Source organism: Equus quagga, chromosome 14, assembly GCF_021613505.1.
Source record: "Equus quagga isolate Etosha38 chromosome 14, UCLA_HA_Equagga_1.0, whole genome shotgun sequence".
NCBI lineage: Eukaryota > Metazoa > Chordata > Mammalia > Perissodactyla > Equidae > Equus > Equus quagga.
Window position 1 is genome coordinate 55,520,867 of NC_060280.1, and position 25,539 is coordinate 55,546,405.

The following is a 25,539-nucleotide window of genomic DNA, read 5'->3' on the forward strand; positions in this document are numbered from 1 at the left end:
GAAGAAAGGGGTGGGGCCACGTGAGCGTCGGCGCCATCAGGCCCGGGGAGGCGGCGAGGGCTGTTTTCAGTGTATGGTTTTCCCTGCCAAGCGGGTCTGCTTGGTGCCAGCGATGGAGGGCGTGCGCTGGGCCTTTTCCTGCGGCACTTGGCTGCCGAGCCGAGCCGAGTGGCTGCTGGCGGTGCGATCGATCCAGCCCGAGGAGAAGGAGCGCATCGGCCAGTTCGTCTTCGCCCGGGACGCTAAGGCAGCCATGGTACTACAGGTCTTTGGTATTCAGAGCCGAGGAAGCAAGTGTTGGGGGAGGGGGCCGGCTTGGAGACCCCTTTCAGTCCCGGCGTCGACGCCCGCCCTCCAGCCCACTTGTGGCCGGCCTGGGCCCGGGGTGAGCGTGGTCAGCACCGCCGAGTCGCCGTCGTGTGCGCTCGGCCTGGTCTCGACGGTCTTTGTAGTCGCCTCGGCGGCGTCGATCGCTGTAGAAATGAGCCCCTCCCCCGTTGTAGTTGCAAATAGAGACCCCGCTAAACCATAAAATCGGTGTAAGGAAGGCCTATGAAGTAACGTGTTTTCTCCATAGTGAGGGTTTTTATTTTTAAGGGTTATGGAATTTTCGTTTTTTCTTTGCCTGAGCCCATAGCATGTGCTTAGTCTGCCTATTAAATATCCCACCCCTCTCGAAGGGCACCCTGCACGCCGTGATCTCTAAAAAATATTGGTAATATGACTTAGTTTAGCCTTGTACACCATGGAACTGGAAGACGCCTAGACCACCCTGCTTTTACCAATGGAACTGAAGCCCAGGGAGGAGGCGGCCCAGGCATGCTTTCCTGGTTCGATAGCTCGGGAAAACAGTGTTTTAAATAGAATTATTTTAGTTCTGTGTTTTGTAGGCAACAGATGGAAAATTGGATTGCAAAACTGTTTACTATATATTGCAGTTTCAAACAGCCTCTGATTACCATCACTTCACAGAGAGTCATTTCTTGAAAATGTTCCTATGTCGAAACACCTTTTCGTTTGAAATGTGGGCTAGTTGATAATTTCTTGAAAGCATATTGGTGAAAATTTTTTATGCTTTTTATGGTATAAAAGAAATTGTGAAATTGAAATTCTTGCAGTTTTAAAACTCATTGTTAGACTCGAAGGAAAAAAACTTGAAAGGTATTTTACAAAATATTATATAGTTTGTGACCTTATACCCTTGGGTATTTGTGTGATTTTAGTAATTTCTTTCTTAATAATTAATGGAGGTGGGGGAGAGTGGATGGGGTATGGGGTATATGTGAAAAAAGATAGATCATGCAGTACTGATTGTTGAGGCTGGGTGGTGGGTATATAGGAACTAGAAATAAGCACACATGTGCACAAAGATATACGTAATAGCAAACTAGAGCCAGCCTAAAATGTCCAATAATAAGGGAATGGTCAATCAAGTTGTGGTGCCTTGAAACTATGAACTATTTTGCTACAGAGAAAAATGCGCATCCCAGTCCATTATGTACAGATGTGAAATCCCCAACACTTGGAAGTTAAAAAGATTATATATGGTAGAATACTATATATAGTAGGATCTCATATATGTAGATAGATAGCAAAAGCATGTGCAAATGAACGTATATTTAGATACCTAGAGAAAAGACTGAAGGATCTCTACTTAACATTGGTTACCTATTGAAGGGAGGGAATTGCTAAGGAGGGACTTGTTAAAGTTTCTTCTATCTTAAGCATTGCTTAAATCTTAATGCAGTGTATTTAATGCTTACGTACTCTTAAAAACTTTTAAAAATGAATATTTTGGGAACCACAAAAATAGATTTTGTATGTTACAGGCCGTGTACCTAAATCTTTAGTTGACATCACTACATACTAAATGTTTTATTTACTTAACAGGCTGGTCGACTGATGATAAGGAAATTAGTTGCAGAGAAATTGAATATCCCTTGGAATAATATTCGTTTGCAGAGAACTGCAAAAGGAAAACCAGTTCTTGCGAAAGACTCCTTGAATCCTTACCCTAATTTTAACTTTAACATCTCTCATCAAGGGGACTATGCTGTACTTGCTGCTGAACCTGAGCTACAAGTTGGAATTGATATAATGAAAACTAGTTTTCCAGGTAATGTTGCATTTTTGTAGTACAAGAGTTATTAAGTGTCTTCTCTCAGTTCTTATGTCTTGAGTAATCTCAGGCCAAGAGAGGTATTGCAGATATTTAAGTTGAGGAAAGATGTGCTCAGTACTCAAAGGTACTGTAACTGAGAGAGCACATATCTGAAAAGGGTATATTTCCTTGAATATTAACAGACTTTTACATAAAAGATGGATTCTACGTCACTGTGGATTCATATAGTGCTTTGCCTAGAGGCAAAGTGAAAATGTAAAGATTTTCTTTTTGAATTATACCTCAGCTTGTTAAGTAAGGCTAAATTTGAAACTGTTTTGGAAGGTTCTTCAATTTTATAAAGAATGGTTTTTCAATAGCTGTTTGTCTTTTAGTTAACTAATAAATGTTAAACCACATTGAACTCAATGGAGTCAATTTTAAGTAGCATTCTATTCAAAAAGCATGGTAATTATATTGTAACAACTTTGTTTCGCTTAAGTATTTCCTCAATTCATCAGTAAGCTGTTGGTTTTTTTCAAAAAAATAACCTTAATGGTAAAGTGTATTGTAGTCCTTAGGCAGCGATAGGTATTTGTGCTAAACCTAAATATACCTCTTTGTAGCACGTGTATATGAGTAAAAATGAAGAGCAAGCAATTATTGAAATGTTTAAGTTGCTTGTATTTTGCCTTGGAAATTTATGATTGCTGACTGTAGAAACTGCTAGCATTTCTTGCAGTGTTGAGTAGGCAGTTTTACTAGAACACAGGTTCTGTTAGCTACTCTATAGCTTTCATCATCACTACACTTAGTGAGCACTTACTGTATACTAAGGCCTTACATATACTCTCCAATGTAATTGTCCCAACCACCCGGAACATGCTACTATTTTTATCAGCAGATTAAGTAACAGGCTAAGAAGAAAGCTGTTAATAAGGGAACATCTTGCTAATTTCCTAGTGCAACTTCCTAATCTCCGCACTGCTCCCACCACAGGATCATTGCTTCTGGATCCCCCCAGCTGGAAGTTTTGAGTAAACGTTATCCCCACCCCCATGTCTGCATAGAGAACTTAGTTACTGCGTAGGTTTCGCTTCAGTCTTACTTTAGGGAAGCCTTTGTGAACCTTCATTCTAAGCCAGCTTCTTTTGTTGTAGGCACTCATAAAGTGTATTTCCTCCGTTCCGGTAACATGTCTGTTTGTAATTATTTCCAAGGGTGATTGATTGTCTTTCCCCTGGCCCTTATAAGCCACCTGAGAACGGGAACTACGTTAGCTACACCTGAGTTTGGTCACTATCACATCTCTTAGCTGTCTACCTAGTTCATAATAATGCCCAGTAAATAATGTGTCAAATGTGCTGCTATAATAAGATTACCGTATGGCTGTGACTCTCATCTCTCACTTTTGCTGTTGGTATCTTTACCTTGCGTTTTCCCGCCAGCTGCTTTTTCTCTCACCTGCTCATGAACGGTTCTGTTAACAACTTTATTCTTAACTTTGCTCTGAAGGAGGCGCTACTGCTGATAACAGGAGTTCCTGACCTAAAGTTGCTGGATAAGCATCAAGGAATTTTTTTTCGTAACCCTTGAAATTGTTTGCTACATTTTGTATGCATGTGTGCATTTTTATGTGGAGAGTGTCTAGTTTTCAGCAGGGTCATAGAAGGTTTATTCTGAAAGAACCACTGCTATAAAGGATTCAGAGTGAGCATGGGAGCAAACCCATAAGCTTTCATAGCGTTCTATGTCCTTATGTGAGTTTTTCCTAAAATCAGAAATTATCAGAAAGACCATTGCTTCTTAGAATGCAGTTAGCACAGTTACTCAGTAATGAATGACTGGCTCATCAGGTTGATAGCTGCCTGGAAGTTATGCCTGTGAATTTTTATTACCACTTGCCTTGATGGACAGTGTTGGCTTATGGTCAGTACTGGATAAACAAGTAATTGCTAACTGAAACTTTTTATAAACGATAGGAAGGTAACTGAGCACAAATTGAACATTTAGTTTGTTGTTAATTATATTTTTTTAGACTCCCCCCCAGTGTTTTTGATTGATCTTATTTGACTAATCACGGTATTCAGGCCTTGTCTTACTCTTCGGCTGTTTCATTGCCAAAAAGCTATTGATAAATCTAGTAACACACAGGGAAAGAACTGTTTTTCAGTTCTCACTAGGATTGTTAGTTTGTCATTAATTTCTGAAGTGTGAATGGACAAAGCATCTATTTCTCAGTGAGGGTGGGAAATAGACACTGGTTTACCTCACTGGAGATTCATTTGAGTTGCTCTGCTTATCGGAGTAAGTGAGGAAATTGAGCAAGAGAAGTTCGCCAAGAGTTGCTAAATGATGGAGGGTAAAACTTAGGACTGCAGCAAGGGAAGTACTGTCCTTTGTACTGAACGTTGTTGTTAGATTGTCAGCTCTCAAGGTGGTTGTCAGCCTTTATCATTAGTATACTGAAAGACTCAGTTCCATTGCTCCTGTTTTGTCTGCAAGTATGCATTGTATAGGAATGTGTGGGGTCTTTCCTTCTTGTCACATTAGCTGTTTATACTAGGTGCAGATCACTTCCTGCCTCTCCCGCTTTCCGCCATTGCTGCTGTGGCATGGCAGGAGAGAATGTATTGATGAATCTTGGAAGCTTTGGGTTTCTTCCTTCTACTGGATGCTCATAATTAAGGAGAATATTGCAACCGCCACTTTATTCTCTGCCTAACGGAGAAAGAAACCTTATACAGAAGTAACTTGTGCATAGTTGGCACTCAATAAATGCTTTTTTAATGAATGTCCAGTGAAGAGGGATTATATGATATTGGGAACCCTGCCAAACTGCCAGTGCAGTGCATTCTTAACCCCAATCTTAACCCCAGGGAAAAGATGTTTACAGGTAATCATCATCATTTGCTGTACCCAGTGGGAAATTTTGTTTGGTTTTTCTTTCATTTTCTAATTTTTATCTCCCATTAAAGACTTTTACAGTTACATATGTAAAAGGAAGGATAGTTTTATGAATTGTTCAGTTTTATTTCCCTGTTTACAAAATAAGGCCAGATAAGATACATACAGGATAAAAATGATGATTTAAATTTGTGAAAAGACCAAAGTATTTTTTTCCCCATGGTTTTACCTTTCCAAGTTTACATTTTATTATAAACTTTGCTGGATATTTCTTGGGAGGACAAAATGACTCAATATTTTGAGATTTAATACTAATTTAATAGCTTTGAAGTGACCGTATCGTAGAATTGTCTTTGAAACAACTGTTATGTAACTAAGTACTACAGTGAGTAGAAAGTAAGTGGTGGTATCATTTGTTGGTTAGGAAGGTGATAGAGCCTATTTCTTGTCTCCTTCTCCTGTACCATTATACCATCTCCTGCACTATTTTAATAGCTTCCTTATTGGTTCCCCCTTTTCACCTTTTTTTTGTGTGTGTGAGGAAGATTGGCCCTGAGCTAACATCTGTTGCCAATCTTCCTCTTTTTGCTTGAGGAAGATTGTCCCTGAGCTAACATTTGTGCCAGTCCTCCTCTATTTTTTGTATGTGGGATGCCACCACAGTGTGGCTTGACAAGCGATGTGCAGGTCTGCACCTGGGATCTGAACACGCAAACCCAGGGCCACCAAAGCAGAGCATGCAAACTTAACTACTATGCCCCAGGGCTGGCCTCAGCCCCCTTTTCACTTTTGTCCTCACCTAGGCAGTACTCAGTGGAGTGGTCTTTTTTAAAAAATACCTATAGCTGTTTTCTCAAAACTCAGGTTGATTGTTAGTAAAATCCAGTCCCCTTAACATGACCTCATCATCTTGTCCCCACCTACCTCTCCAGTCCCATTTCTGGCTGCTCTCTTAGCTCCGCTATTTTCTGTCCACACTCATCTTGTATTACTTTGAATGTAGCAAACTTTTTCCTATTCAAAATCATTTCAAAATAAGTTTATCCCTCTGCCTGTTCTTCTGCCTACTCTTTTCTTGAGTACCTGAGACCTGAATGATGAGAAGTAGTCAGTACCTCTTTAGAAAGCACTTTACTGACCACCTGATCTGTTCCTTCATGGCCCTTCCCAAAGTAACTCTAACTTAGTTATTTGATTATTATCTGTTGTCCCTTGTGAGATGAGTTCAGGAATCATGGTTGTTTTGTTTTTGCCACAGAATACTTACAACTTAGCAGAGTGTCTAGCACATAGTAGGTGCTCAGTGAATATTTATTGAATGTACAGATGATAGGAGTTCTCAGTTCCTCTTAAAATATTCCTTGTTTGTTGAAAAATGAAAAAAATGGGTACACAACCACAATGAAAAACAGTATTCATAGGAGATTCTAGTTGGAATTTAAACTGTTCTTGTCAGTGAGTAAGGATTAAAAATAGTTGTCACTTCGAGTCGTCTTCCTCCCCCTACATTTATCTTCCTAGCTGCTTCTCTCCTCCATTTTCATCCCCCCATATTGAATTTTCAGCTTTGTTGCTGCTGCAGTCTATTCCACTATCATTTCTATCTAGGGCAGTCTACCTTCTAGATCTGCATTTCGCAGGATGTGCTTAGTTAAAGCATTTTTTTTTTTTTAAAGCTTGGAGACTTAGAGCCTGCAAGTAGCTTAAGTAAGTTACACTTTCTTTGTACTCTGAACTTCTTTCTGGAAAACCAGTTCTTTACTGACTGGGAGGTTTCCCCTTTCCCAATTACAACATGGCTCTTTTTCACTGTCCAGAGGCTTTGAGTGGGGTCACAGTATAGAACTTACTATTTATTGCGCAGCAGCCTCTGTGTGTGTGTGATATACACTGTGTTAAATGCCTTACATACGTCATCTTGTTCTATCCACTTAAGCCTAGGATGTAAGTACTCTTATTATTTTATAGATTAGATTAAGACACTTGCTCAAGGTGACTTACCTAAAAAGTAGAAGAGCATGGATTTGAACCCACACTGCAAAGCCCACATATTTAGGCACTGCACTCCACAATATATGGCCTCTAACTACTAGATTTTATTGACATCTGTTTAAGGATTTGCAAGTACAAAAATCTATGAAAAATTCTGTGGAACTGGGTCAAATGAATTTAAATTTTTACGGAGGAACTGACATCTAAAAACGTCAGAATACAGTCAGAGGGAAGTTGCCTTAACAGTTTTTAAAACTTACATTAGGCATTGTAAATAGAAGAGTATGGTGTTAGCAAAAGAATAGATAACTAGGAGAATTAAGAGTTAGAACCCAGTATTTATACATAACATTTCAATTCATTGGGTAAAAATTAGTTTATTAAATGGGCTGTTACCCTAATCACTAGGGTAATAGCTTATTGGCTACTTGAATTTGTTCTTCTTTAAACTGCGTATTAATATTTTCTAGTCAGTGTATAAAAGCTATTTGTATGTTATGGATATTGACACTATTGATAAAATCTGTTACAGGTATTTTTCCCATTCTATTATTTATCTATCTTTTGAATTTGGCTATATTTTTTGCCATATGAATTTTATTTTTTTAAATATATGTTATCATTTTTTTGATAAATTCTGAATTCTGTCTTGTTTGAAAAAATAATTAAGTTGGTAAAAGATTTACTCCAACTGTAGGTTGTAGAGTCTTTTGGATCTTGTCTGAAATTGTGATTTGTTTTCACATTTGAATCTTTTAATTTTTCTAGAATTTGTGTGTATAGTATGTTTTACATGCTGATGGCTGAACAGCTTTACCAGCAGAGTTAGGTAGATTAAGGAATAAACATGTAAAATGCCTGGAATTACTAAGTACTTAATAAATGTTAGCTCTGTGGTTGTTGTGATAGTTATTGTTTTATGTATAGAATGGTGGTCAGGATGTTAAAGTCACCCAGGATGCCTGTTAAAAATGCAGATTCCTTGGGACAGTCCTCATGGCCTAGTGGTTAAGTTTGATGTGCTCTGCTTCAGTGGCCTGGGTTCTGTTCCCTGGTGCGGACATAGCCCATTCATGAGCAGCCATGCTGTGGTGGCAACCCACGTACAAAATAGAGGAAGATTGGCACAGGTGTTAGCTTGGGAAATATTCCTCAGAAAAAAAAATGCACATTTCTTGAAATCACCCCAGACCTACTAAACCAGAATTTCTGAGAGTACAACCAGGGATTCTATATTTAAACAGTTTTCCCAGGTGACTGTTAGGCATATTAATGTTTGGAAAACACTGTGTTAGATGTAATTTGCAGAGCCTACAAAGATTGTAACTCATCCATTTTTTTTTGAGTGAAGTCATCAGAAAGCCATTAAATCCTTGTCTCGTGTTATACAGCACAATTAATTAGAGTTAGATTTTAATAACAGTTACTGGAACACAGTAGAATTGTATATTTGGTCTGACTTCTGAAAGAACCACAAAGTCAGCAGAGGTGATTGACTTTATATTAAATGTCTCACTCACAGACCAGGGAGTACATTTGTTGCGAATACACCAGACAAAGGTTACTATTGTTAATATGTAAAATGCTTCTAAGTATTGATAGGAAAACCATTTAAGACTTGACAAATGGACGAAGGACTTGCTAAAACAATTCACGGAAGAGGATATACATGTAACAACTACCACAACAACCTTAAAGTAAATTTATTAAGTACTTAATAATTCCAGGCACTTTATATGTTTATTCCTTAATCTACCCAACTCTTTGTCCCTATTTTATAATTTACGAAACAGCCATAGAGATGTCAAATAAGTAGCAGTAAACAAGTAAGGGAGCCAGCATGTGAACATTTGACTCCAGGGGCGTAACACTAAAGCTCTTCAGAGTGTGTGTGTCTATATATAAGTTTAATTGTATGCGTGTGTGTGTTAGTTTCCATGAGTTCCTAACATGGTACCACAAACTCAGTGTTTTAAAACAACAAATTTACTGTCTGACAGTTGTGAAGGATGGAAGTCAATCAAGGTGTTGACGGGGCCATACTTCCTCTGAGGGTTCCAGGGAAGAATCGTTTGCCTCTCCCTAGTTTCCTTGCAGTCCTTGGCATTCCCTGGCTTATAGCTGCATCAGTTCAATTTCTGCCTTCATCTTCATATGGCCTTTTTTCCTATATTCTCTCTGTGTGTCTAAATGTTTCTCCTTATAAGGACACCAGTCCTGGGCTGCCGGGCCCACCCTAATGCAATATGACCTCATCTTAACTTGATTACATCTACAAAGACTATTTCCAAATAAGATCTATTCTGAGGTTCTGGGTGGGCATGAATTTTGGGAGACACTGTTTAACTCAGTACAGTCCGTCCTCTGGACCCCCAAAATATACATCCATGCCACATACAAAAGAAATTCACCCTATCCCCGTGTCCCCAAGTCTTAACCTATTCCAATATTAACGCTAAATCCAAAATCTCTTCTAAATATCATTAAATCCAAAAGTTACAGATCTTACCATCTGAATGATCTAAATCAGATGTAGGTGAGACTCTGAGTAGGATCCATCTGGGGCAAAATTCCTCTCCCATCAGTGAACCTGTGATACTAGAAAACAGATCATCTTCTAAAATACAGTGGTGGGACAGGCATAGGATAGACATCCCATTTGAAAAGGGAACAGTTGGAAGGAAAAAAAGGGTCATGAGTCCCAAGCAAGTTTGAAACCCAGCAGGGCAAATTACATTAGGTTTAAGGGCCTGAGAATAATCCTCTGTGGCTCCATGTTCTGTCCTCTGGACCCTCAGGATGGCCACACCCTTTTGCCCCTCCCCCCTGCCTTCTGAGTCCTTTCCTTTTCTTGAAGGATAACATTTGCAGCCAAATAGCCCTAGCTCTATAGGCCCTTTCCTTGTGTGTGTGTGTTGATACGTGTATGTGTTAATAAATGCACATTTACATAGACACACTAAGAGCTACTGAAGGTGAGGATTGCCTCCGTGGAGAGTTTCGAGCCTAGGTTGTCATTCAGTCTCGTGCCTTTTCTGCTGTACCCCACTTGTACTGATGGCTTAAGGAGTTCCTTTGTCAGTAACACGAGGCTTTGTGCATGCGGTTTGTGAAACCTATGTTAGCGGCTCAGGCATTTTTGTTTTTTTCTGGGTTTGTATCTGGATAAATTCCCAGGCAAGTGAGCTGATAAAGTCAACCGTTATTGTGTTACGTATTAACTCAAATTTTGGAAGACTATATATAATGGAAGCAAGACTATATAATCCAGTACTTAGAAAATGAAACTACTAGAATTTCTAATATGGCTTATTATCCAAAACTAAATTTTGTTACTTTAAAGCGCACAGATGGACATTGCTCAGCTCCCCCCTAGAATACCTGGCCCCTTTTCTTTGAGAAGAGAGGTGAACTTTAACTGAGACGCTGTTATGTGCGCACATCAGTGACCTGGTTTTGGAGAGAGCTTGATGTAGGTGGGCTTTGAGGTTATGGTAAGGATTTTTTTTCCTAGGCTTAAAATAGCAGCTAAGGGTATAGACTATAAATTGTTGTATATGTATGTTTAATAAACTTTCTACTTGTGTGGTCTTGTTTAGTTGATCATTGCAGAACACTTAGTTAATATTTAACACTGCTTTCCCTAAAGATTAAGCTATAAGATGGGGGATCTGGTTTTTCTAAGCTTGATTAGTAGTTCTATCTCAGTGTTTTGGTTATTTCATCTTACTTAGAGGTTCTTACGTGTGAAATAAGATGATTAAATCAAAGATGATTGAATTGAAGATTGTTATAGGCATGAGTATGTGATGATATTGTTAGGAGGATTTGCCAACTTACATATCTGATGTGCTGTCAGATTGTCTGAGGGACAAATGTACTTCATTTGTCCAGTTTCCTGGATAAACTGTATTTAATGTTCACTCACTGTGAATTTTATTTCCACGATAAGGCCACAGTGTGGTGCTGTTGTGCTTTGGCTGAATACAAAATCATCTTTTTCTGTTGTCAGATCTCTTATTTTGTGAAATAGGTAAGATGCTCTCAAAAGTGTATGAAAACACACTCATATTGGATACTTTTTTAGCTGTACATAATCAGTAGTGATTACTTTCCAGTGATTGTGCTAGATTGCTGCTTATGTTAATCAGTTCGTTTTTTATTAGCATGCATATTTAAACTTTTTTTCCTTGATTGCCCCATCGTATTTAGTTAAAAATCAGAGGACTTCTTGAAGGTTATGACATTATAATTTGAACAGACTAACAAATAAAATGACACTGTAGATGACAACAGGCATATCTTTTAAAATTCTAGACTTTTTAGATAGTATTCCATTAAAACTACAGTTCCACTTGAAATATCTAATGCCGTCTTCCAAATCCAAGGTAACTGCTCTTCCCATTGTTATTTACACTGTTTGTGCCAAAGTATATTCAAGAGGAAACTGTATGATTTATGGAGATACAATGCTCCTGCTATTTAAAATCTCCGGCTCTGCTTTTGTCACTTTTGCAAGCTTGCTTGCTTTATGTATTATTTGTCGAGCCAGTACTGTGTACTGCTAATGCTTGCATTTTAAAAGGATGCAAGGGATCCATGGCCCAAAAAGGGCAAGAATCCCCTCCCCTGGGTCTCTTAAGATCACAGTTTAATATTTCAGTGCTATTACATTAAATGACTTTATAGCTTTGCTGGACTACTTTTAGGAAATAATTGTCTTTTAACATTAATATGAGCAGATACAAATAATAGACATTAATCGAGTTCATAAAATGGGTTGAAATTAAGTTATTCTTCTTGAGAAGAATAGAGTGCTAAGGAGTAGATGAATGAATCAGATGAGTCTGATCAACTTGAAAATAAATGAGAATGTTTGTCTCTATCTAAAGGACCACATACCATTCATTGTAGGATCATGAGAAATATTTTCTGGCTAAATAAGAAGAGACTATTTTGACTGTGTTGAAGTGGGGGTGGTAGGGGAATCATAAACAGTTTTGTGGGAGAATTGACGTAATGTTTTCTGCCCTTGAGATAACGATGGGAAAGGTACTTAAGGTTACTGCAAGAGAAATGTAAACTCCTGTGAAGATAAAGACCGTGTCTGTTTTGCTCATCCTGATAGTCCTGTCATCTAGCACTTGGGTATTTTTAGAATGAATGGTCATTAATAGAAGTTCTACTTGTTGAATTTTCTTGGCATTGGTTAGTGATTAAATGCCAGTAAAGCATTAAGTAGAGGGGTTTGACGTCTTTTTTTTTTTTCCCCAGACGTACTTCTCCCCCTCAGAAATGCCTGTAGAGAGTATAGCGGCAGCTGTCACTTTAAGAGTGGTAGTCAGGTAGTTGGGAATGTCAAGTTTTGGAGTTGGATATTTTAGAAATGTGAGTTGGGATTTAAGTGGACAAGCCATGTTAACAGAATCTGCAGAGGGACTACCTTGAAGAGGTTTTCTGGAAAATAATGTAGTCATGAACTAAGGATGTAGGGCAGTAGAGCATTCAGGAAGTAACTTCCCAAATAATAGTTAATGTTCATTTATTCATACAGTAAACGTTTGTGGCTCACCTGCTTTGAGCCAGGCTCTCTGACAGGCCTCTTAGCTCTTAGTGTGTGAGGGCAAGAGCCATGACTGTTTTTAACTGTTAGTTCAATACATATTAGTATTCTGCATATTTGTAGAATAAATAAATGAGTGTTAATAGAAAGTTCCTGCCCAGTAGTAAAGATAGACAAACATATAGTTATAATATTTTGACAAAATATGAAAGGCATACCATGTACTGTTAATGTAATTCTCCATTTTGAGAATCAAGTTCTTTGAGTTTGTCATTTATTTTTAGAATATTTTGTAATATTTTGTTGTCTGTGGAACAGTGGAGCAAGGGAACTATTTTAAATTTTTTAAAAATGAGCTTATTTCACAGCAGCATCCCCAAAAGAATAGAAATTAAAATCTACGTTTATTTGGAGAACTCTTATTAGAAAACATGTTGCAAAACAATCATTTTGAAGGAAGTAAGCATTGTTAAGTTTTGAATCACAGTGATAACTTAGAATAAAAGAACAATCCTCTGCTTTCTACCAATTTTCAAAAAATTATGATAAATTGTTCCCTTTTTTCCTGTTATATAGCAAAGTAAAGTTTTAAACTCCAAAATAGTATGGTTCTCTTTTAAGAATGTTTGTTGTAGATTTCTGATATTCTGTCATGTATAGGAAATTTCCTCTTATTTAGGGTTTATAACAGGTTTGGCTGCCAAATCTTTAGGAGGCACCTATTAATATAACCATATTGTTGTTATTCTTAATTATTTGATTTCACTATCCCTGTTAAACTGCTCTTCTGTTTCTGGGCTAACCCCTGCTTGTCATGTGTTATTCTTTTAATTTTCAACTTATGTTGATTTGCTGAGATTTTCTTTAGGATTATTGTGACTGTATCCAAAAGTAAGATTGGCCTATAATTTTCTGTTTTTGTACTTTTTAAGAGTTTTGTTAATAGCTGTTTTTAATTCTGTGTTTCCTCAATTGACAGGTCGTGGTTCAATTCCAGAATTCTTTCATATTATGAAAAGAAAGTTTACCAACAAAGAATGGGAAACAATCAGAAGCTTTAAGGATGAATGGACTCAGCTGGATATGTTTTATAGGAATTGGGTATAATTTCTTTCTAATTTTGAGAGTAAAAGCCTATGGTGATTCCATTATCTTTGCTAAAAATAGAAGCAAAAGTCTTTTGGTTACCCAGTAGTTCATACATTGCTTGAATTAAATGGGTCATAACTTGGGAACTTCATGATTTTTGTGTGTATGTATGTTATTACATTATAATGACCTTTAAGAAAATTTAACATTTATTTAATGCTCAATTAGAAGGTGGTTACTCTTAAAGCTAAAACAAAACATTTCTCACCATTTATAAATAATGTTTAATGTTTTCTGTCTCAAAGGAATTCGTACACGAGGCCTTATTTAACCAACACTTATATATTACATATTTGCCAGTAGACATTACTTTAAGCCCTTCATAACTTGGTTAATTTAATTATCGTAACAGCTCTATGAGGTGGGTGCTATTGTTATTACATGTTACACGTCAGGGAATGGAGGCACAGGGAGCTTAAATGATTTTCCTTAAAATTACATGGCTGATTTGTCTCCATGCTACTACAAAACAATAGCTTGTAGCCATAATGTAGTACAGAGTTAAAAATCCAGATGTGCTGGACCTGTAGATTTTATGAACGATTCTATCTACTAAGTGCTCTAAGAGAAAACGTCTCTGTATGTTAGGCACTGAAAGAAAGCTTCATAAAGGCCATTGGTGTTGGACTAGGATTTGAATTGCAACGGCTTGAATTTGATATATCCCCCTTAAACCTGGAAATAGGCCAAGTTTATAAAGAAACACGTTTGTTCCTGGATGGGGAAGAGGAAAAAGAATGGGCATTTGAGGTAAGAAATTTATCAGAATTGCTAAAACTGTAAGAATTTCCTTATTTTGTGCATGTTTGTGCATGAGATTAATTTGTGGAGGCTAGTCGTTGAAACTAGACACAACTGGAATCCACTCTTAGTGCTCTGAAGGTAAAGTCAGGGATGCTGTGAGAGCATGTGACATTTAAGCTGATACGTGAAAGTTAAGTCATAGTGAGTTAGGTAAAATGGGAAGGGCAAAGAGGCCCTGGAATAGAAGGAGCTTCGTGTGTATGAACAGCCATGGAAGCCGCTTTGTACTGTGATGAGGGGATTTGAGAGAGATTCCTGGTTAGGCTACTAGTAAGATCATGCAGGGCATTATTGGTCAGCTTAAAGATTTTGGCCTCTTTTGTATTTTGTTACTAGCAATTCTTGGTTGCTAGTGAGAGAACCTCAACACAAACTCATTTAAGCCGAAGACATTATTATAGGCTATTAGAGTGATTCATGTAACTGGGCCTTAGAATTAGGTGCTGAAAAACTCAGAACTCTTTATCTTTTACTTTTGCTTTTCCATATGTCCTAGCTTCAGTTTTCTCCCACCCTCGACTCTTGTTCTATACACCAGCTTTCTTAACGTCTCTGGTCTATGTGGCAGGAAACTTGGCTGCCTACCACTCTTGCATTTAACGATTTATACTGTAAACTCCCACAGAGATTGGTGAAATCCATTTCTATTCCAAGCTATAAAAGCCCTGGAGAAGGGCCTCCCTGGCCTAGTTTGGGCCAGGTGCTTGTTTAGTGACCAATCATTGTAGCCAAAGAAGTGGTCTACTGTAATTGGTCCAGCTTGTGTCAGGTGTCCAGAGCCCAGCAAATGGGTTGTATTATAATGTTTTTGCCGTAATCACCTGAGTGGTGTGCAGAGAACGTCGGTCCCCAAAATAAGGAATTAGTGGCGAGTGGATAAAATAGGAAGCATTCACTAATTTTCTCAAGAGAGTTTAACAGATATTAAGTAGAGAATGATAAGATCAGATTTGTATGTTAAGACCAAGTCCTATTTATGATGATAGGTGGAGGTTAAGAAAGTGAGACGTCAAAGATGTCATGAGCAGTTCTGTGACTTAGCGGACTATTTATTGAGATATTGAATACTAGGGAACAAGTGAGATGGTAAGTTTGAGGTGCCATAGAAACACCCAAGTGAAGATGTCAAGTAGGTGAATAGCATGGGAGGCTGGGCTGGGGGGACAAATTACAATCATTAACGTGTGAATGGTAGCTGAAGGCATGGGTATTAAAGTTGCAGCTATGAGATTACCTAAGTTAGAAGAGAGGCCTAGGATGGAGAGAGTTCTGAGAATACTAATGTTTAAAAGTGGAGTGGAGGAGACTGAGAAAGAGTGTCCAAAATGGTAAGAAGTAAAATAAGAGAGTAGTATCAGGGCGTCTAAGGACAGAAAGCATAGTGAGAAAGAGAGCTATATTAAAACTACTAAGACAGCAAGTAAAGTAGAGATTCTGTCAATTAAAGAGTAAATTTTACTTAGGATACTATATTTTTAAAGAAAGTACAATTTTAAAACTATAGCCAAAATTATTAACAAATATTCTCATGCTTAAAGGAGAAAGCCTCAGCCATTTCTCTGACATGGAATCCCTTATTCTTACTGATGTCAGATAAAAAGTTTTTACTATACATTTTAACATTTACCTTTCTCTCCTGCATTCAATAGAAATTAAGTTTTATGTTCACTGCATCATTATTTATAACTTGAAAAAATTCAGACACCACCTAATTAGAAAACTGAAGCAAACTCTGGTTAGTCTTTTACTGCAGCCTTACAGGTGATGCTTAATAATAATTTGTATCCACATGGGAAAGGCAGCTTATATCATGTACATGGTTATAGGCATCCTGCTTTTATTCTATCTGATGTTCGGTGAGAAAAGAATCTTTACAGCTGGAAAACAAATTTATGTATACATAAAAAGGCTACTTGGAAACACTCAATGGTGTATAGTAGGCAGTGGTGGAAGATGGTAGTTAGGTTTTTGAGTTAGAGGGTTAGAATCTTAATACCAACTTCTTGACTTTGGCAAATAGACTTTTCTGAACATAGTTTTGTTTTTTTCATAGTATATCCTTGTTACATGAATTAATTGAAATTTTGTTACTAACTTTAATATATTTTAGGGCAGATTTGATCTAATTTGTCTTAATGATTTATCTCTAGATAAATTCTGTTTCAGTTTTTCTTACAATAAGCACTTTAGATATTCTTTACAACTTGTTAGGAGATGGAGATTTCATTTTTATAAAATATATTACATATTTTAAAGTAATTTGTTTACATTTGTACAGGTTAACCCAATAAAAATTTTATTTTATGTTTAAAAGTTAACTGAATTAGCATTAGGTGGAAATCTTTCTGCTTTTCCAGGTTTAATTCGAAGTATCTGAGGTCTTTTAGGAAGCCAGCAACCATTGCCCAAGCAACCATTTACATTGTATTATTTTTGGAAGTGTCTTAATGTATTACAGATTTTTTTTTTTCAAAAGTAAATATAAAGAATATTAAATGGAATTTCTTCTTTTGATATAAAAGAAATGCAGACACATCTATGCATTACTCATTAGAATAGCAAAACTGGTCCACCAGCCACCACTGAAGCCAGCCTATATATAAGTAAAGTGTGTTTGTGTGGTGGTGGGAGGGTGGTCTTGCTACCATGACACACTAGTAGGCCCATCTGTGTGTGACCCTCGTAGAGTAGAGAGCATTAAGAGAGTTTGTAGGAAAATTTGGCTTGTGTTCTTAGGAGTTTAGAGGTGTGTGTAAAGATAGACACACTGGCACCCGCTTCTCATCTGGAGGAACTGGAAGGCAGGATCCTGGCTGCAGTAGGGCCTACTATGCAGAGTGAAGAGGGAAGAGTCAGCAGTTGGGCCAGCTGTTCTTTAGTTTTTTGGATAGCAAAGGTGTCTGAGTTCCTCTGGACCAAATAGATGCTCTGTAATTGGGCTCGGAGTGTCTTTAAATGACCCCACCCAAAAGGAGCTCCAAAAGAAAGAGGCAGTGGGCATTATATTCTGTATTAGTTGCTGAGGGAAGGAATTTACACGGAGTCGCCTGTTAAATGCACTGCTAGCTCTAGGGAGCGGTACACGGCTGAAGAAATGGAGGCGGTTCTATGAAAATTCCACAGATGCCCACCCCATGAACTAAGCCAGCACTGGGATGCTTAGTATGACCCAGAGTTCCAAAACCTAGATTACAACAGCACTGGTTATTACTTTGCCACTTCCTTCCACTTCCCTTCCTCTCTGCCACCTACCTTAAAGAAACTAGAGTGCAGGAGGAAGAATGGAAGAGCATGGTGAGGCCCAGGGGCAGAACGTGCCTTCTATTCCCACACGATGGAATCTGGCTTCTTTAGTAACTGAAAACAAGGTACAGAGAAGGTTTGGCCCTTCCACCCAGTTTGTGCCTAAATCTAAATGAAGGATTTGCACAGGACGACTTTGTTGTAGGATTAAAATGGGATTTTTTTAACTGAAAGCGACTGAAGAGCTGTGGAGTTTGCCTAAGGGCTTGTCCAGGACCTGGGATGAGAGATCCATCAGGGCATATTTGGAGGCAGCCATGGAAGAAAAATTCAGTTCTTTACTGAATGTACCTGAGTGTTTTGCCCATTCAATGCACCAGTTATGAAAATATGAAAAATAGTATATTAGATGAGTATATTTAAGTGTGGACTGTTACTACACTATAAATAGGCCTTGGAGGGTTGAGTGAACATAACAGAATGAGTCTGCTGATCTGCACAGCCAGAAATGGGTTGATGGGAAGAGATGAGCCTAGAGCCAAGGGCACTATCCCTGGAAACAAGGAATGCAGGTGGGATGTTCCTGTCAGGGCATCTCCAAAGTACCCCACAAGTTAAAGAACCAGCCTTTGGGCATGCAGCCCTGGTGGTTAACATTTGGTGGTCTCACTGCCACAGTCGTGGTTTGTTTCTTGGTCAGAGAACCACACCACCTGTCTGTGTTGGTTCTCATACTGTGGTATGCTGCGTGTTGCTGTGATGCTGAAAGCTATGCCACAGGATTTCAGATACTGGCAGGGTCACCCATGGTGAACAGGTTTCAGTGGAGCTTCTAGAGGAAGACAGACTAGGAAGAAGGACCTGGCCACCCATTTCTGGAAGAAGTGGCCATGAGAGCCCCATGAATAGCAGCGGAGCAGAACTCATGCTGTGATTTTCCAAAAGTAATTATAACCAAAACATCTCTGTATGTTATAGTATTCATATTATTAATATATTTAGTGTAAAGAATGGAAGACCGTGTATCAAAAGGAGTAATTTTGTTTATAATAATTATAGTGAGCTTGTTTTTAAAGGGAAAATAACTGTGACCTATTAAATCTTATGATACTTAGTTATGTATTTTTTTTTTAAACATAATGTTCTTAAAGTTATCTTTACTGAATTTTATTTTTTGCTAATTTGGATATCTTACAGTGAGGGTATGAAAAATGGGCTTGAGTTTCTGATTGTAGTCTCCTATTCAACTGATGGTTTTTGGAGGAATGCCTTGGTAAAGTGGCTTTTCAGTGAAATTTTTAATAGTTTTTAATAGTTCATAATTGAGGTGACTGCTTCAATCTCTATTATATTTTAAAGCTCCCTCCCCCTTTGTTTCATACATAAGGGAAAACAGAAAGCTGTGTATCCTTTAAGTCTTACGTATACATTTCCTCTGTGATTTCCCATAGGCTATACTATTTAGTTAACTGAATGCTATAAACCAGTGACAGTCTGATTTTTTTGAAACCTACACTTCAAGCATATACAAAGTTCACATCACCAGCAAGAGCAGGTGGCTGTCTAGATGCACCTCTAGATAGGACACTTCATCATATAGTATTCTGGTTGGAAAAGTATAGTCTAAATGTAATTATTAAGAAACATCAGACAAACTGAAAATGAGCAATATTCTGTTAATAAGAGGAGGAGAGTGGGTTTTCTGTTTTAAAATAGACAAAAGAAACACTAGCAAGACATGAGAACTGAGTACATAGAATTTAGAATACAGATAGTCAATTTAAGAATTATTTCAATGTTAAATTTACTGATGTTATTAACTACTGTGGTTATATAAGAGAATATCCCTATTAGGAAATAAATACTGAAACATTTAAGAGTAAAGGGCCAAAATGTATGTGACTTCTCCTTAAATGGTTCAGGGATGTGGGGGGGGGGGGGGGGGGGGTGTGTGTGTGTGTGTGTGTGTGTGTGTGTGTGTGTGTTTATATATGTAGAGAGAGATTGAGATTTTAAAAATGTAAACAAAAGTATATCTAAATTTACATATTTCATAATCTGTGTTTACTTACGTTTTATTTTTCAGGAAAGCAAAATAGATGAGCACCATTTTGTTGCAGTAGCTCTTAGGAAACCCGATGGATCTAAAGATAAGGTTGTAAGATTTTAAGATTTCTCTGACTGTTTTCTGAAAAGCATGAGTCAATGTTGAGTTTTTTCTTTGTCGATGGAAACAGTAATGTAGTTTATATTAGGTTAGAGGTTTGTTTTAAAGATTATAGATTTAGAAGTGTTTTTTATTATCAGATCCTTAAGATCATCTGCAATTTCACAGAGATTTTTGAAAAGCATGTTATCTTCTTCACATTCAAATACACTTAAATATTGCAAAGAAAAAATTTTGATACTACTGTCCTAGTATGTATATTTTCAGTAGAAATTCCAGATAATCACTATCTCAGTCATCTTAACAGTGGTTTATTTCCCAGTGAGTTGGGGCTGTGTTGAATATAAGGGGAGCAAGTAGAAGGGTATTGAGTAATGAAATTATCTGGCAAGTTGAACCCCCTCCCGCTTTTATAGTAATCTCCTGTAGTATTCCCAAAATTACACTGTCATACATGAGACAACTCATGTCATATTGTGGCATAAAATCTGTCTCAATTCTTCAAATCACAATTTGTTTTTACTTTCTTCAGCTATTAATTGGTAAGTGAAGGAAAAAAAACCTTAGCCTCAGGACCCTCAGCCTACGTATAGTTCTGATTCTGCAGAAATATTTATTTAATTTTTAATTTTAATATTTAATTATAATTTATATATTATACTATTTTAATATCTTTAATTTTAATAATATAACTGATAATGTTATAATAATTGAAACTATATGCATATCATTATTTTTAGGGAATCCGTGTGGGAGACTGTGGCATGATCAATATATGTATATCATTACCTCTGGAAAAATAGCTCAGTGTACAGACCATGCCTTTAGTAGACTAACTAAGGATTAAAATTCTTTCTAGATTATCTTCTTTGCAAAGAGATGGCGTGTTAAAATTGAATCCTCTTATCTGAACATGTTCTGACCCAAGTTACCTGTCCTGGTGTGCTCAAGTCTTAGCTTGACACTCTGCAGATAGCCTATGGAAACAGAGCTTTGATAATTCTTTATAATATTTGCACATGCAATACTTCCTTTCTCTTTCACTGGAGAAACCTATTCGGACAGCGTTGACATAGTTGGAAAAGAGTACATAGTTGGACGAGAGTACTATTCCGAAGACCTGGGTTCTAGGCCCAGGTCCACCATTTAACCTGCTGTGAGCTTGAGCAAATTGGTTGATCTTCCTGAGCCTCAATTTCACCATCTACAAAATTGAGATAACAACCATATCAGCATAGTGGTGAAACATAGATCACATAAAATAGGCACTGGACCTTGTTAAAGCCCTGTGTACAACCCAAGTACTATCTTTACTGGAATGCATGGGATATTACAGAAAGTCTACACTGGGTTGAGTTGTGAACAAGGGCTCTATCTTAGAGTGTAAGACAGTGTTGCATCTTTGTTTGGCTATGGGAATTTTGTTAGATCCATCCTCTAGAGTATTTCTCAGAAGGTGACATTGTAGCCCCCCACTATCAGAATAACCCACCTGCCTGTTAAAAGTTACATATCTTGGGATTCTTTTTAATTCGTTTGCTGAATCAGAGTTTTTGAATGTGTGGCTCAGTAAAGCCACATTTTAAACAAATACCACAGGTTATTGTTATGTCAGAAAGTTTTGAGAATCGGGTTATTTCATATTTTCCTTAATTTGTTATGTCAGTAACATTAACATAAGGAGTAAAAACAGTTATCTAGAAATCCTGCCATGTTGTGATTTAATATTACTGAAATGTAATTTGGTCTTATTTTCCTAGTTAGAAAATTGACTGTAAGATTAACACGCTGTGTAACAATGAGGTAATCTATTTTTTTTCCCTTTTAGGTTCCATCCCAAGATGATTCTAAACCAACCCAGAGGCAGTTTACTATTCTCACCTTTAGTGATTTAATATCATCTGCTGTTCCTATGACCCCTGAAGATCCTTCGTTTTGGGACTGTTTTTGCTTCACAGAAGAAATTCCAATACGAAATGGTACAAAGTCATGATGCGATTCCCTAAGTAACAAAGGGAAGTGAAAACTGTAGTCTTTATCCACTAAAAAATAAATGCCTGATAGCATCAAATTTTATTTCACAAAACAGTTTTAAAAAAACAACTTTTTCTATTAAAAAAGCTGACTCCCAGTTCAAGTAGCTCAGTAGATTACATGGTTACCTCTTCTTCTTCCCCCAAATTGCATTGGATTGACAGAAGGAATAGAAAAAGTTGGCAGAATGTTAAAGTGATACATATTCATTGTAGAAAAAAGTGGAAAGTGCAGATATATGAAAAGGAAACATTTAAATTCCTATCTTTCAGAGATACTGATCCTAAAACCTAGATTTTCTTTTCAGATGTTTTTCTTGGCAGATGAATCCATGTTAATATGCTTGGGTGTTTTTTGAAAAATGGGAACATACTGTTTTGTAATTTTTTCTCTTAACTGCACATCTGTTCATAAATATACTTCTGTGGCATAACTTTTAGTGGCACTAAAGTTTTCTGTTGTATGGCTAATATCAGTTAGGATGCTTTTGACCAGAAGTAACAGTGTCCAAATATAATCGGCTGAAGTAACCAAGGGCATTTATTATCTCACGTAACACACATTTCAGAAGTGTCATTAAGGACACTTTTTTTCTTTTTGCCTCGGTCTGATTTTATTGATTTTGCTTTAGGTTTGCCTCCCTGGTGGGCATAAGAGCTGCTGCTGTAACTTCCAGTTTCACATCCTCAAAAAATTGCATCTAAAATTCAAGAAAGGCCATTTTCTCCTCTCACATCTCAGTTTTATCCTTGAAGAAAACTTTTTCCCAAGAGCCCCCAGAAGATTTTCCTTCAGTTTTCATTGACTCAGATCAGGTCACTGAGAAAGCCAATATCTGACATTATTAGCCTCTAGAAAGTAGACTCTTGGTAAGGAAAAAGCTAAGGCAGGGTTGGGGGAACGGCATTGAGGGGAACCCACTGCCTGCTGTGAGGCGGGTGTGCCACGATTTACTCTCTTTCCTCTGTTAGACATTTTGTCTGCAGTTTTTACTATAAGCAGTGGTGCAACGCATATCCTTGTAACCACATTTTGAGGTACGTGTTTAACTATGTCCTTCAGAAAGTTTCTACAAGTGGAATGATTGTTTCAAAGGGATTAAACATTTTTTTAGAGCTTTGGTAAGTATTGCCAAATTACTCTCCAAAAAGGGTGTACAGTTTATTCTTCCAGTTAGTGTTATGTGTCTGACTACCCCTCACCCCCCTACATACTCCCTGGTTAATTGTTGATTATTTTTTTAATTTAATCTTTTCCAACATAAGTGAAGAGTGGTACCTTATTTTTTAAATTTGTATTTCTTTCATTACAAGTGAGGTCAACGTGTCAGTGTTGTTATTGACTATTCCTTTTTTTTACGAACCACCTGTTCATTGCCTGTTTTGATTTTAGTAAATAGGAATTAATTTAAAGTGGGAACATAATATATAAAATGCCACGACCATCATATTGATGACAGAATCTGTTACATGGTTGTAGTGCATGTCTTGGGAGTTAAAGTCTTGTTGAGTATCAAGAAGTGAAATAATTTCATTGTTTCTATTACTAAAATTAAAAGTTGTGTGTAAATTGTATAAAATTAGATACTTTGCTTAGTAAAAAAAAATTTGGAATGTTTTGTAATCTTTTTAATTTTATTAAGCATGCCCAAGTATTCTAAGCATAGTAAATAATGTGTTTTAAAAAGATCAAGTAGTATTTGTAATAGAGGAAGCATTGTTATCCCTAGCATGAATGTAATGGTGATTTGAAAAACTGTCATCTGTCTTGTCATTATAATAATAAAACGATTAACATTATGGAATTTCTGTGAGCCAGGCATGCTGCTAGATTTTGTGTTTCTCCTTTTTTTTTAATCAAAGTTACACATAGTTTAAAGAGTCAAATAGATCTACAAATTTTTGTTTTTCCAAATGAAAAATACCACTACCGTGACCTCCTCCCATTTCCTGTCTCCAGAGCAAACACTTTCAACTCTTTCAGCTGATTTTTTAATTACCATATAGTCAAATAACACTGAGATTGCTTTTACTTGATTTTTCAGTTTTAACCTTTCTTTAATTCCTAATATAAAGCTTCACTCTGCTGCTTCCTGTATTACATTTTTATGACCTTGAGTTAATAATTGACTTTGTTTGCATAGGTTTCTATGCTAGTTCAGCCCAAAACTACCAGAGGTATGAATCTTCTCCATATGTTCAGACATACCTGTTGTTCTATTAGTTTCATCCATCTTCTTGAAGAAAGCTCCTGGAGCGACCTGTTTTGTCCAGCAGTAGCTGTGCCTTCTGTGGCTGGTGCACAGCTGTTATCCTGGATTCTCCTTTTGCCGTCATCCTGGGGGTCGCTGCCTCTCCCCTATGTTGGATTCCATGATTTCTCATTTCCTATATCTCATGTCTTACATTTACTCCATTTGTGTGGATCATATCCCAAGAATAAAGGACATATGGGAGATAATTTTTGAGACTTTGTATGAGAAAGGGGCAATCCCCTAATGCAGAGTAGTATAAGAAAGATCTAGCTGGTTCTTAAACAGATTACTCCATTCCTCTTCACCGTCAAAGCCCAGTATGTGATGCTGCCAGTTGTTGAGTCCTGTGCTGGGTGAACACAGTACTGCTTCATATCCATGTTCTGCTGAATCCAAAACCATTCTTTGCATTGTACCATACTTCCTAACGTATAGCATTATTGGTTTCTATTAATAGTTTCCTGCATAGGAACTCTCATGGATTGATTTAAAATACGGATTTGTGTGTGTGTGTGTGTGCATGTGCCTTTGCTATGCAAACTCAGGAATCCATTACACTTGGGTAAATTTTCAGTTGAATTTTTAAGTCAGTATCTGAAACTCAGAAACCAGTTAGATTTGAGTAACTCAGTAGCCCCTCACTAGCTGAACTATTGCCATCTGAACTTGAGAACTAAATAGATTTATATATCCACATATATGCATGTATCTTTAATCAAAGATATGCCTACAAATAATTTCATCTACTAGTACTCTTAAACTAAAGGGAGTGTGAAGAGAGCTAATTGATTGATTTTATTTTATGGGGGAAATAAATATGCCATCATAGTTTTTGTGAATTTGGGACCTGCAAAGGTCTTTGAACATATGTCCAGTTGATATCAGGTGACTGCTTTGTCTGTTTTAGGGAATTTACATTTTGTATTAGAACAGCAGTCTTCCTTTTTAAGTGCTTCACATGTATCAAGCTATTCATTCCTTAGCATATCCTTATAGAGTAGATTCTGTTATCATCCTCAGTTTACTGATGGGGAAAAGAGGCACTGAGATGTTGAGCAACTTGCTAAAGATACACGTCCAGTGAAGAGTGGAGCTCAGTATTTGAACTTAGCCTAGATTCAGAGCCTGAACTCCACTGTACTAAACTTGGTGATATGCTGGTAAATGTTTTAACAACAAGCAGTTCTGGGGCAGGGATGATGGGGTCTGGGAGCCTTTATTTGTGTAGCTTTTGCTGATTTCATGAGAGGCCACTTGTAACCAACACCTAGGTTTACCACATACTGCATTTTTGCCGTATTTGCTTCAGATCTCCACCCCACTTA

The 25,539-nt window shown here is 37.3% G+C and overlaps 1 protein-coding gene across 1 annotated transcript; it reads left to right on the forward strand.

The window, feature by feature from the left end:
- AASDHPPT (aminoadipate-semialdehyde dehydrogenase-phosphopantetheinyl transferase) lies at positions 1-23,764 on the forward strand. Its single transcript, XM_046686169.1, has 6 exons — positions 1-256; positions 1,891-2,116; positions 13,543-13,664; positions 14,301-14,462; positions 19,846-19,914; positions 21,755-23,764. The coding sequence occupies exons 1-6, from the start codon at positions 74-76 to the stop codon at positions 21,917-21,919; spliced, it is 927 nt and encodes a 308-aa protein (XP_046542125.1). The 5' UTR covers positions 1-73; the 3' UTR covers positions 21,920-23,764.
- Positions 23,765-25,539: the final 1,775 nt, after the last annotated feature.

Bases quoted from the DNA above. Each gene is read 5' to 3' on its own strand.
- AASDHPPT (XM_046686169.1), top strand. From the start codon at position 74: ATGGTTTTCCCTGCCAAGCGGGTCTGCTTGGTGCCAGCGATGGAGGGC. The intron at 257-1,890 runs GTACTACAGGTC...TTTACTTAACAG, and splicing joins GGGACGCTAAGGCAGCCATG to GCTGGTCGACTGATGATAAG. The intron at 19,915-21,754 runs GTTGTAAGATTT...TTTCCCTTTTAG, and splicing joins CCGATGGATCTAAAGATAAG to GTTCCATCCCAAGATGATTC.